This window comes from Tenrec ecaudatus, chromosome 12 (genome assembly GCF_050624435.1).
Source record: "Tenrec ecaudatus isolate mTenEca1 chromosome 12, mTenEca1.hap1, whole genome shotgun sequence".
Classification (NCBI taxonomy): Eukaryota; Metazoa; Chordata; class Mammalia; order Afrosoricida; family Tenrecidae; genus Tenrec; species Tenrec ecaudatus.
In genome coordinates, this window is record NC_134541.1 from 106,809,073 (window position 1) to 106,822,276 (window position 13,204).

Sequence of the window (13,204 nt, forward strand, 5' to 3'; positions counted from 1 at the left end):
TGTTGTAACCCGAACTGGCACCCCACTTCCCCCCTGCCCGCTTCCCCACCCCTCCCCCATTTCCCTTTGTCCTTCTCTCCTGCCCCCCAAGAGCTCTGTTTCTGGGCAAACGTTGCCAGGCTCGGCGTCTCCAGTGGGTAGGTGTGCTCACATACCCACTCAGGGTGGACCCAGAAAACCACTCGCAGTCTGGGTCTCTCCAGCTCGATTGGAAGCACCCACAGGTGGGGTCAGCCAGCCTACTTACCACCAGCCCCGCCCCCACCGCCCATGCCTCAGCATTTAGGGAGCAACCCCATGAGACACCGTGGCTGAGCCTCAGCACCACCTCAGAGTGTGCACGGCCCATTCCCCTGAGATGGTCAGGAAGCTGCCGGGTCTCCGGAAGAAGCACCCTCCAGCATATGGACCTCAGACCCAGCAAGCAGGGAGAGGAACCCACTGTGCACTCACGCCCTCTCTGCTGCTGAAGGGGAGGGGAGCGGGGAGAGCAGGAGAACCCCTGAGGGTCCGTGGTTCACCCACACCCACCCACACACCACCCCCATCTCCCCACTCATCTGGGTCTGAGCTCCGGCTGTATGTTCCCAGGTCACCTGTCCAAGCCTTGGTTTACCTCCACTTCCAGCTGAGAGCCACCCCCAGGATGGAGGAGGTCCGCCCTGTCTTGGGGCTTTTTGGGCAGCTGACTGCCGGGCTCTTCTCTGAGACCCACTGGTGGGTTCCCACAGCCGGCCTTCTGGGTAGCAGGCAAGCACCTAAGCCCGGCTCCACCGGGCTCCCGCAGCCTCCACTTCACGAAGCAAAGCAAACAAACCCAAGTCGATGACATCGTTCGATTCCGACACGGCGTGAGTGACCCCACAGGACAGAGCAGAACTGCTCCTTAGGTTCCTCAGTCCATCTTAACGGGAGCGGCCAGCCTCCGCTTTCTCCTGAGGGACACCTGATGGGCTCAAACCTCTGACCTTGCAACTGACACCCCAGTATGTACCCCACCGTGTCTAAAATGGGCATGAAGACTCAATGCAGTAAGGCGTAGGAAGACTTAGCACCGTACCCCCCCAGTGTAAGCCAGCTCCCCACTCATCGGCATCTTAGCTTCGGACATCCCCACTCACAGTGACCCCAGGGGACAGGCAGCACTGGGCAATTGTCTTTACAGATGCAGATCACCAAGTCTTCTGACCACCCCCACCCCCGAGAAGATTCAAATCCCCCAACTTTCTGTTAGCCATCACCAGGGCTCCTATATTTACTACTATTTCTATCGTTGATTAGAGGGGTCACAGATTAGAAGTCCGGGACGGTCAGGTCTGCTGAACAGTGTAGTGCAGCTGACTCAGTTCGGTAAAACCTTCTGAACTGGTCCAGGGCTCCCCAGCCAGCCCCCCTCCCCAGCGTTGCCTGAGGGCGCAGGGCCAGGGTCACTCACCGCCATGACAAGTTCAAAGGGGTACTTGTAGACTCGAACTGGGGACTGGTACTTCTGCACCATGTTCACCTTCACCAGGGCTCTGCGAGGCCAGGGGGCAGAGCACTTGACCTAGGAGCGGGTCATTGATGAGGGACCGCCCTTGCCCTGCCCCCCTCTGTCACCTACACACCTCCCAGGCCAAATAGTTGGGGGAGGGGGCAGGGACAGTTGGAGGGGGCGGCTGTTGGAAATAATCTCAGAATGACTGCAAGACAGACCCCCAAACCAGTTCAGTCAGTGTTCCAAACTTCCCTTCTTCTTCCTCACCTCTCCCCACTCAGGGACACCCCCCCACCCCTCTGCCGCTCGCTGAGAATGCAGCCCTGAAACCCTCAGTCTCCAGCCTTGCCTCCATGCACGCACCCACGTGCACTCCTGAACGCATCCCAGCACACCAAGTAACCTAGCCCGCTATAGCACAGCCAAGGCACCCCAGCACACACACACAGGGCGCCCCAAATCTCACACGCAAGCTCCACTCCCAGGCAGGGCCTCCCGTGCACAACACTGAACTTTGCACACACACCCTGCCTTCCAAAAGCATACACAACCCACCCCCACGCCCCATTCCCACAGATACGTATGCACAGACACCCCCACACTCACACGCACATTCATGCAGACACATGAATACACGCACATATACACCCCTGCAGGTACATATACATGATAGGTGTGCACGCTCACACGCACACACACATGCACACACAATCCCCTAGTGCCCACAGACGTTCATGCATACATGCACACCCACGCACTCACACGTACAACAGTCGCACGCACACACACATACATCCCCGCACACAAAAGTGTGCACACACAGGCGCACACTCATACTCTCGCACATGCATGCACACTCACACACGAAAGCGCACACAGGCCCCGCAGCCCGGCTCACCTCGTTCTCCGAGCCCCGGAGGATGCAGCCTGGGGCCAGTGCCCGGGACGTTAGGGCGACCCAGCTGCGCTCGTCGGGAGCCCGAGGCCGCCCGGCTCGGAGAGCGGTGCCTGGGACGGTCCCGAGCGCGGCCGCCTGGCTTGGGACCCCCAGTCCTGCGGCACCCTGCTCCCGGCCGGCTGGGGACGCGCCTCAGTGGCGCGAGGCGGACTTGCGGGACCGGAACTCTCTAAGACCCTGGAGAGCTGAGATGCTGGCCTGGCCCCGCCCTCTGCCGGGCCCGCCCAGACTAGCCCCGCCCCTTTACCCTTACTTCGCCCTTGCCCCCGCCCTCCGCTCAGATTTTCCTCCTGATTGGTCATGTTTTAGACAGGCCCGCCCCCAAAGTTATGCAGAGCTCCACCTCCGCATCCTAAGCTTGACCTTGCGCCTCCTAGTGGCACCGCCCTTAACGTAACCAGCCTCGGGAATGCCTTAGGGGGCTTCAGGAAGACTCCGCCCTCAGGCTCCACCCCCATCTAGCCCCGCCTCCAAACGGCCCTTCAGTCCTGGGGACACGCCCCTACCCTGGACACGCCCCAAACGCCTCAGCCCCGCCCATGCACTCAGTCCTCCTTTCATTCACCCTGCAGGTGTCAGGTACTGCTGCAGGTGCTGGGAGTGTACAAAGCAGAGGAGAATCTTCACTCTGGTGGAGTTTACATTGTGCTGGGGGAAACAGGCTTTGGAGAACGAGCCGCTGAAAATGCCGAGGAGGAAAAAAATTAGCCGAAAGGGAGGAGTGGGTGCAATTTAAAAGAGGGTGCTTCCGACTGTCCTCCCAGAGCACCCTCCCGTCCCACTCCCCAACTGCTGGGGCCTGGGAGATGCAAGCGACCTAACCTGGGCAGCGCTGTCACCCGTGTATTTATTTGCGCATCACGTACTAAGCGCCTACTGTGTGCAGGGACACGTGGGTGACAAAGACGACTGAGCCTTAGGGTAGAGCAGGGAGACTGTCGGCATTCGGGCATTACGTTTCTCACTGCATTCTGCGACAGTCAGCTCCTAACCCAGCATGCGCTCCTAATGACTGTGTTTATTCGTGTGTCTGTGGATTGCCACCTGTTTCTCCCTAGTCTCTGAGCTCCACCGGGGTCGGGGGGCAAGGGGGCGTGTCTGCCTCAAGAATCCATCCACATACTGTGTATATTCCGGAAATTTTGATTAATAGTTAGTGAAGAATGAACTTGGTGCTGTTGGGCCATACACTGAGCTGCCAGTCACGGGGTCAGCAGTTCGAGCCCACTAACCACTTCATGGGACAAAGCTGAGACTGTCTACTTGTATATATGCACTGGGCAGCCAAAAAATGCATTTTAATGTATGGGATCAAGCCTGCGGTATCTCCAAGGTGTACACAACGGAATGGTACTCAGGCTTAAGAGAGATGAAGTCCTGACGCATGTCACAAGATGCCTGGTGGCACAGCGGATTACGAGTTGAGCTGCTAACCACCAGCCGCTCCGTGTAAAGAGTGAGTGGGAATCCACTCAATGGTTATTGAATATTTATCAGAATGAAAATGGGCTGCACATTCCAGTTTCAGCCACACGGTGGCAGCAAAGGATAGCTGTGGCTCCTGGGAATCTCTAAAAAGCGAACTGAAGGTGAGGATGGGGGTCCCAGGCTCACTGACCAGACTCCCCCTCCTCCACCTGGTTGGATGTTATCACCAGATCACAGGCATCAAGTTGGCACAAAAAGCAACCACAGAGGGGCATGTTGACACTTGGAAGGGTGGGGGCAGGTCATCCCTCCCCAGCTTTCCAGCTCCTGAGATTTCCCAGAGGATCCCTGGTGGCAGTGAAGCGGTTAAACATGGCAGGTAAGCAGTTCAAACTCACCAGCTGCTCCTGCTACTCAGAGAACAATGCAGCAGTCTCTTCCCATAGAGATCACAGGGCAGAGGGTAGACAGGTGTGAACCTGGTGGAGGGGGAGGAGGGAGAGTCACGGCCACGAAGTAGACTCATAGCAACCCCATAGGACGGGGCAGAACTGCCCCCTGCGAGTTTCTGAGACTGTCACTCTTTAGAGAAGTAGAAAGCCCCGTCTTTCTTGTTTTGAATGGCTGACTACATCACCAGGGCTCCCTACAAGAGGATGAGGCCCCCAAATTTTGTAAAACAGGGTAGAGGTGGAACTGATTGTAAACATGATTTTGTCTGTTCATAGTTCTCTGTCCTCAAGGGTCACTATGAGTCTGAACCGACTCTCCAAGACTGTGTAAGATGCACTTTCCCAGAGGGCACCTGGAAAAGCCCGGGAACCTTCCTTGTTAACAAGCTGATTCCTCTGGCTGAGGCTCTGGGCAAATAGGCGGTCCTTCCAAATCTTGAGTGTCCCAGGATGCCCAGGGGTCGGGGTCTGCTCATAAGTCTCAGTTCCTCAGCAATGGGGACTGCATATCCCTCCTCCCTGAATCTTCTGGTTATCCCACCCCCACCCCATCCCACAAGTGTCTCCTTGTCTCCATGGGGCAGGCTTACCTGGAGCCAAGACAGGGTGTGGGGTCTCAAAGACCCAGAGAGGTCCAGAGACTGGAGGGCAGCTTTCTTAGCTACCTTCAGCACCTCTCCTGCCCGCCTCACCAGCCCTGGGGAAGACAACGGAGCTGGAGGAAAGTAAGGTGTCCACTGAAGATGGGGCCCAGGCTGGAACAGGCCAGCTCCCTCCTCGTCCAGACCCGGAACTGGAATGTATAACCCCCACCCCATAGGACGGGGAGATTCTGTCTCACAACATTTGGACATGTCGTCAGGAGAGGCCATGCCCTAGAAAAGGGCATCATGCGTGGTAGAAGGCAGTGCAACAAGAAGGCCCTGGGCAAGACGGACGGACACAGTGGCTGCAACAATGGGCCCCGACATAAGAACACTTGTGAGAATGGCACCGCAGTGGGGGGTGTTTGGTTCTGTTGTACGTGACTTGGAACCAACCCAACAGCACCTAACCCCACCACCGCCACCTACCCTGTTATGATGACAGCGCTTCTGCTCATTACCCTGCCTGTAGTGGCACTCTCCGGGCACTTATGGTCCTGCCGGAACACCCGGAAGCCTGAAACTGCCCCTAGTGTGGTGTCTTTAAGTGCCCGGCGAGTGCCACTCAAGGCTGGGGGACCGGAGAGACTGGCTGCCTGAGTAACCCTGGGAAGGGCCACTGAGTGGCATGCACTCTAATGGTTAAAAAATGTGTGTGTGTGTGTGTGTGTGTAAGGGCCTGCAGTCGTATTTTATGTTTTGATGTCCATGAAGATCCTATTTGTGTAATAAACACAAAAGACTTGCCAGGCACCTGTGACTCACGGGCTGAGAGTGAGATGCAGCCGAACTCTGAACATGCCCTTTGGGTAGGCCTGGCAGCCAGGACGGCCCACAGAGGAGGAGAAAGAACAGCCCTCACCTGCCCCAGTGACTGACACGCAGGTTTGCCCTCCTGCCTGTGAGTTCACGGAAGTGCCAACCAGTGACCAAGCCCACTGCTGGCAAGTCCTCTCTGACGCATAGTGACCCTCTGGACAGAGTGGGGTGGGTCTTTAGGTCACCCGTGGAAGCATGTGCAGGCAGGGGCTGGTGAGGAACGCTGAAAATAGCACGGGCTGCCCACAAGACAAGTGGATCTGTCTGTCTTGGAAGAAGTACAGCCAGAGTGCTCCTTAGAGGCTAGAGACCAGTGTGGTATGAATCGCTCTCACGTACGTGAACTCCTTATCAGGAGACCAAAAAACTCACTCTCATCTATTTGATTCTGACTTGTGGCCCTATAGGACCAGACAGAACTGCCCTGATGGGTTTCCAAGACTGTAACTCTTTTTTATAATAAATCATTTTATTGCAGATGCTTATATCTCTTATTACAATCCATACATAAATTGTCTCGAGCCCATTTGTGCATACGTTGCCACCATCTTTGCCAAAACATTTTCTTCCTACTTGAGCCCTTGGTATCAGCGCCTCTTTTGTCCCCTCCCTCCCCCAAGACTGTGACTCTTGACAGGAGGAGAGTTACACATATTTCTTCAATGGAGTGGCTTGCGGATTCGAACTGCTGACTTTGTGATTAATTAGCAGCCTGTTGCTTCACTCGCTTTGCCTCCAGGACTCAGAAGAGTGTAATCCCTGGAAGAAGACATCGTGCTTGGTGAAGCGGAAGGGCAACGGGGAAGAAGCGCTTCCAGGAGATGGACTGGCACAGCGGCTGCAGCTGCGGGGCTCAAATGCAACAAGGACCGTGAGCAGGGGGCAGCCAGGCAGCGTCTCCTTCCGCTGCACATCAATAGCACAGGTCTTCGGGGGCTGTAAATCTTTCCAGAGGTGCACAGCCTCATCCTTCCTTCTCTGTGGGAGTGCCTGGTGGACTTGAGCTAGCAATTCTTTGGTCAGAAGCACAGGACTGAATCCATGGCGGCGTCACCAGGCCTTCTGCAGACACCAACGGGGGCCCTCCGTGAATGTTTTTTTCTGTGAATGAGAAAGGGAGTCGTGTCGACACCTGGGCCTCCACACTTCACGCTGTGGCTCAGCTCACGGCTTCTTCCTATACAAGGAGCATAAGGTGTATTGTGGCTAAAAAGAAAGAAAGAAAACTCGTGTTTTCCATAAAAAATCTACCACACAGTTTAGGTTTCAGTCCAACAGTTTCCACTCAAGTGACTCAGTGACCTTGGTTACAGGATTCACAACCCAGGGACGGGCTCATTCTTTACATTCTTGATCCCTGTCCCTGTGTCTGGCATCCCTGCTGTGAAGTGTTCATCTCAGACACACACACACACACACACACACACACACACACACACACACACACTGATAAGGTCCGTACTGTTCAGTTGCTTTTTCCCCCAACATTTCATTGTGTATTGGGTTTGGTCCACCCCGTTTCATCTTAATTTTACAGTCGAGGAAGCAAAAACACAGAGAAGCTGAGGGGCTGGACAAGGTCACACAGCTGGTGGCTGTGCTGTTCAGTGCGCACCTGCAGTGAGCGGCCCGGGCTGGGCTATTCCTACGCCCTTTGGAGAGGAGGATACAGAAGCACAGAAAGGCTAAGTAACTGGCCTAAGGTCACACAGCTCGTAAGCTGGACCTTGAACCCAGGACTCTCTGGTCCTACAGGCCCTCCCTGGGGCTGCAGCGGAAAGGCCTGGAAGATGTGATTCGCTACTGGCTGTAAGGAGCCCTCATGGTGTCATGGTTACAAGTTGGGCTGCTGACCACAAGCTCATCAGTTCAAAACCACCAGCCACCTGGCCGGAGAAAGACAAGGCTTTCTACTCTGGTAAAGAGTTACAGTCTCAGAAACCCATGAGGAGAGGACAGGTCTAGCCTGTCCTGTAGTGTCCTTATGAGTCGGCATCTACTTGAGGTCAGTGAGTTTCCTTTGGGTGTCAGTTTGATCGATAGGAGCCCTGGCCCCAGGCAGAGTAGGAACCAAAAGGACGGGCTGGTTTGATGGGAAGTGTGTGTGTGTGTGTGTGTGTGTGTGTATGTGTGTGTGTGTGTGTGTGTGTGTGTGTGTGTTGAGTCCTGAGAGGCAGGATCTTCCCATCTACCCTGCTGCAATGGCCCAGCCAATGCTGGCTTGTAAGATGGGCTTTGAGAATCCTCTGGAAATCGCCCCACCCCCGGCCGAATCTCTTTCCTGCGGATGAGAGGAAATTCACCCATTCTCAGTGCTTTTCTCTGATACAACACTGGGCCCAGTCCGACTGCAGACAGCCTGAGAAGGCATCCTGCCGGCAAATGTCCTCATATTGATGACTCAGTGTGACCCTACTGAGCAGATGGGGACAGCGGGGGGGGGGGGGGGGGGGGAGCGAGAAGGTGCTGGGTACCCTTGCGGAGCAGAATCTTAGTGAGGATACAGTGCCTCTCCGTCTGGGTCTTTTGTGGGGACGGTTGGATTTCTTGTCAGCAAGCTGCTCTGGGGATGGGTCCGTGTGTGGCGGGACCGAGTAATCTTCCATTCCCGGCTAGATCCAGGAGCCCTGGTGGTGTGGCGGTTAAGCGCCCGCTGCTAACGAAAAGGTGGGTGGTTCGTGTCCTACCACCTGCCCTTCAGGGGAAAGACAGCACCCTTGGTTTTTCTTGGAGGTGGGCACTTGATGATTTCTGTATTTTGTGTTGTTTTGTTGTCGGGGTTTGGTTGTGTTTTTTAGATTAATGTGGAGGACAAACAAGATGTTGATAAAATGCCCCGTGTCCGGCATCCTCCTGTAAAGTCAAGTCTCCCATGAACAGTTACAGTCTTGGAAACCCGCAGGGCCAATCCTGCTCTGTCCTCCAGGGTTGCTATGAATCAGAATAGACTTTGGGTTTGGGGGTCTGGGGACCCCGGCCAGTGACATGGCCTGCTCAGGGGTACTGATGTGTGCCAGTGCCCAGTGGAGTCACTCAGGCCAGCAGCCAGCCCAGGAGACGGTCACTCTTAGGCCTTTTTCCACGGAAGGGAACTGAGGCCCTGCAGGTGTAGTGGTGAGTTGTGCTAGTCCCCAGGCCAGCCTGCTACAGTGCCCCATCCCACAGACACCCCCCCCCCCCGCAGCCACCACCACCACCACCACCACCACCACCACTACCACTCCCAGCTCCACTTCACAAGTTCAGGCAACTGACTCAGAGGGCCTGTCCCAGGGGAGCTGAGGACTATCAGTTTGGGGAGGAATTTGGGTCGGACTCTGGCAGCTGGCTGAGAGCTGACATGGGCCGTACATGTGCACGTGTGCACACACGTGTGTAATGCATGTCTCTGGGCGGGCAGAACTGGAGAGCTGGGATTTTCAGGGTGCCCCAGAGCCCTCCTCCGCCAAGTGACTCACCCCAATCCAGCTCCGGGCCAGGGGAGTGGTTTGCTCTCCTCTGGGTCTGTTAGCCCCACAGAGGTGGCCCTGCAAGTCCTCTAGTCCCTAGCCCCCAGCTGCCCTCTGGCCCCAGAGGCGGTCCCCTCCCTGCAGCTGGGGCAGGAGGCAGAGGGCTCAGTCAGCCCCTCCTGCTTCCTCAGCTGCTGGACTCTGCTCAGAGCCTTAGCCAGTGAATCGGTTGAAACAAGCCCAGTACTGTTCTCCCCAGCCCAAGAGAGAGGGGTGTGTGGACGGGGTGGCCTGTTCCTTACGGGCCGAGATCCAGAACCTTATCCTTCCCAGGCGGAGGCCAGGCCCATCCTCCTTGTGCACAGCCAGGCTCCAACGGTCTGGGGAGTGCTGAAAATCACAAGTCCCAGGCTCCATCCTTCAGAGACGATGGTTTGGTGGGGCTCTGGAATTTGTCTTTTAACACACATCTACACCTGGGCCTCTTCCCAGAGCATGTTATCAAGAGGGGCCCGTCCCTGGAAAAGGATGTCATGTGTGGGAAAGTAGAGGGGCGGTGGAAAAGAGGAAGGTCCTCAACAAGATGGATTGGCTTAGAGACTGCAGCAACAGACTCCGGGCAGGGTGGGCACAGGACAGGGCAGTGTTTCCTTCTGTTGGGCTTGGGGTCGCTGTGAGTCAGAATCAACTCGGCTGATGGCACCTGACAACACCCTGGCCACCCTGAGAAACCATGTAGGGCAGACCCAGGCCTAGCCGGCCTAGACCCTGGACTTCAGGTTGGAGCCCTAAGGAGGTTGGCCTCCTGGCTGTGTGACCTGGGCAGGTGGGCTTGACCTCTCTGAACCCTACTCTCCCCCATCTGCAAAACAGGGATCAGCCAGGTAGCAGGGTGTGTGCGAGTCTAGTGTGGAGCTCTCCTGGACCGCCCCTCTATGGGGACAGACAGAGGGGGGCTGCTGGCCCATCTTCACCCCGTGTTTTGCAACGTTTATTTACTTTGCTTGCAGGACAATGAGAAGGATGGAAAATTGTGCTGGCCCTCCAGCCCAGATGGGCTGACTCACCCCCAGCCTGGGGCTGGGCCCCCACCCCCTCTGTGGGGCCAGAAGTGGGGGTGCTGGGCTTGGCAGCAGGGACTGGAGAGGGTCCTCAGTGAATCATCAGCTCTGAATCACCCCCAGAAAATGTGCTTGGGGACCGCCCACCTGGGCCACCTGCCCAAAGCCCTGCCCCAGGGAGCCGCTGCTCAGATTCCCCCCTGCTGGTGCCACTTGGCTGCAGGTGTTCCCTCCCCACCCTACCCCCACTCCCCACCCCCTGCCAAGTTGTGCTTGTTGTCAAAATATTGAAAAGTCACCATGATCCTCTGCCCTAGGCCCTGCCCCAGGACCCAGCCACACAGGGGTTCAGCCCAGCTCTGCAGGGGGAGTCCTCTGCCCTGCTGGCAGCCACCCAGCCCCGCTGGCAGGTCCAGGCCTCTGGGATTTCAGACACCTCATTGCCAACCCTAGGCAGCTTCCAGAACAACCTGCTATACATTGATGGACACCTCATTTTGAACCTGGCCCTGGGCCTCTTGGAGGTGAACTGTCCACCAGGGCAGAGCAAGGAGGTGGGTGGGGCTGGACAGGCTCTGCCAGGCCTGGGATCAGGGCAGGCTGCCTAGCCCCACCCCAAAACTCCCGAAGCTGCTTCCTCCTCCCACCCCACCCCGCAGGCCCCGCCAGGGCTCATGCTGCCCAGACCTGAGAGGCTGCATTTCTGGGCCAGGGTGTGACCTGACCCAGGGAGGGTCTCGGTCAAGAGCTTGGGGCCTGCTCCCTCTGGAGCGCTGGGCCCTGTGAGACCACCAGGCCAGACCAAAAGTCAACCAGAACCACCGTCAGCCCCACCTCCCTCATCTCCCTGCTGTGTGACTCTGAGCAAGTGTCTGAGCTCCTTGGAGCCTTAGTCTTCCCATCTCCAGAACAGGGACCATAGGGCCCTAGGCCCACGGGGATTTTGCTTTCCTTCCTATTTTTTATTTTTATTGCTTTTATTGTGGAAAAAACGCATGCTAATTCGATCATTTCTGCGTGCAAAATTCAGTGACATTGACTGTGTTTTTCAAGTGACTCAACCATTCTCGCTTGACCTGTCAAACTCACTGCCATCGATGCCGACTCGTAGCGACCCGATGGGACAGGGTAGAACTGGCCCCATGGGTTTCTGAGCTCTTCATGGGAGTAAAAAGCCTCATCTTTCTGCCACAGATCGCTGCTGGATGTGAACTGCTGACCTCGTGAACCTCTTCCAAATCATTCCACCACCCTGAACAGAAACACAGTGCTCCCCAAGCAAAAGTTTGCCCTGCCCCCTCCCGCTGACCCATGCTGACCACTGCTAAGGTGTCAGTCCTTTTACTCAGCACAGTGTTTTGAAGGTTCAGCCGCGCTGTGACATTCGTCCCCACCAAACTCCCTGCCTCCCGGTGGATCCTGAATCGCAGCCACCCGATGGGGTAGGGTGCACATGTCCCTGTGGGTTTCCGAGGCTGTAAATCTTTACAGGAGTAGAACATGGTTCTGACCTTGGCGGTTAGCCACCCAAGGGCATCCCCCACACTGGGCCACGGGGGCTCAGGACTTCCTTTCTCCGAGACCGAGCACCACTCCGTTGGGTGCACAGGCAGACCTTGGGGATACGGCGTTCCAGATGGCAAAACGCAGTCAAGCCTTTCCTGGCTCCTCCGGGCGTATGCGGGTTACGCTGACTCTGCTGGTGAGTACTGTCCAGTCCATCCAGGCCCATCTTGCCCCAGTGCACAGCAGAAGGAAGCACCGCCCAGCCCCAGCCCGCCCTCACGTCGCTGTGATGTTGGAGCCCGAGCTGCGGCCACCGCACCCATCGTCTGGTGGAGGGCCTTGCTGGTCTTCTCTGCAGTCTTGCTGCCATTGTCCTCATTGTTAGGTGGCACGGAGTGACAGAGCACAACCCTGCCCAGCCCTGCACCCTCCTCTCCATCGCTCTTCTGTGCGGGCAGCCCCGGTGTCTGTCCATCCTGTGGAAGGCCGTCCTCTTTTTGGCTGCCCTCGACTTCTCTCCCGACGACACGATAACATGTCCGAAGTACATGAGATGGAGGCTGGCCATCCTGGCCTCTCAGGAGCCCTTGGGCTGCATTTCTCCGGAGACGGACCTGTTTGTCCTTTCAGCGGTCCATGGTGTTTTCGATATTTCTTACCAGCACCATAATTTAAATGCATCGATTCTCCTTCCGGCTTCCGTAGCACCATTGATCGAGCACCTGCTATATGCCACCTGCTGTCAGAGTGCTTGGATGGGGGAACCAGCACTCTGTTCCCAGCTCTCATGAGGAACCCTGGTTGCATAGCGGACTGCACGTTGGACTAATCACAAGGTTAGCAGTTTGAAACCACCAGCTGCTCTGAAGCTTTCTACTTCCATAAAGAGTTACAGCCTCAGAAATTCACAGGGGAAGTTCTACCCTGTCCTACAGGGTCACCATGAGTCAGAATTGACTCGATGGCAGAGAGTTGGGTTTGGTCATGAGTTAGGACAGACATGCATCTCAGGGCCCAAAGTTAAAGGGTGTGATTTGATGGGTTTTCCTTGTGTCGCTTTTGATGGTGGTGTAGATGAAAATGTGCAGACAAAACTCACTTCCCACCCACAGTTCATACACACTCTGCTGCCTGACCCTCGGGGGGAGATCTCTTCAAGGAGCAGTCCTCCTCCTCCTCCTCCTCCTCCTCCTCCTCCTCCTCCTCCTCCTCCCTGGGGTCCAAGGTTTGTTTTAGGGGCAAATGCTGCCCTTTTGCTACCAGGAGGGTGGCTGTTAGGGGAAGCAGGCTCCGCACTGGCGTGGCCGGTTCACGAGACAGTGGAATGCCCTCTGGCAGATGTGCCCCTCGGTGGATCCCCCCCACCCCGATTGAGATGATGAGTGGGTGCAGATCTCACTCCCCATTTTC

At 56.4% G+C, this 13,204-nt stretch overlaps 1 protein-coding gene across 1 annotated transcript in view; it reads right to left on the bottom strand.

Moving 5' to 3' along the window:
* Positions 1-1,342: 1,342 nt before the first annotated feature.
* UBN1 (ubinuclein 1) overlaps positions 1,343-13,204 on the bottom strand; it is a 33,832-nt gene continuing 21,970 nt past the window's right edge. The window contains exon 16 of the mRNA XM_075528029.1: positions 1,343-1,517. Within this exon, the coding sequence (XP_075384144.1) occupies positions 1,343-1,517 (175 nt within the window). The remainder of the gene's footprint in view (positions 1,518-13,204) is intronic.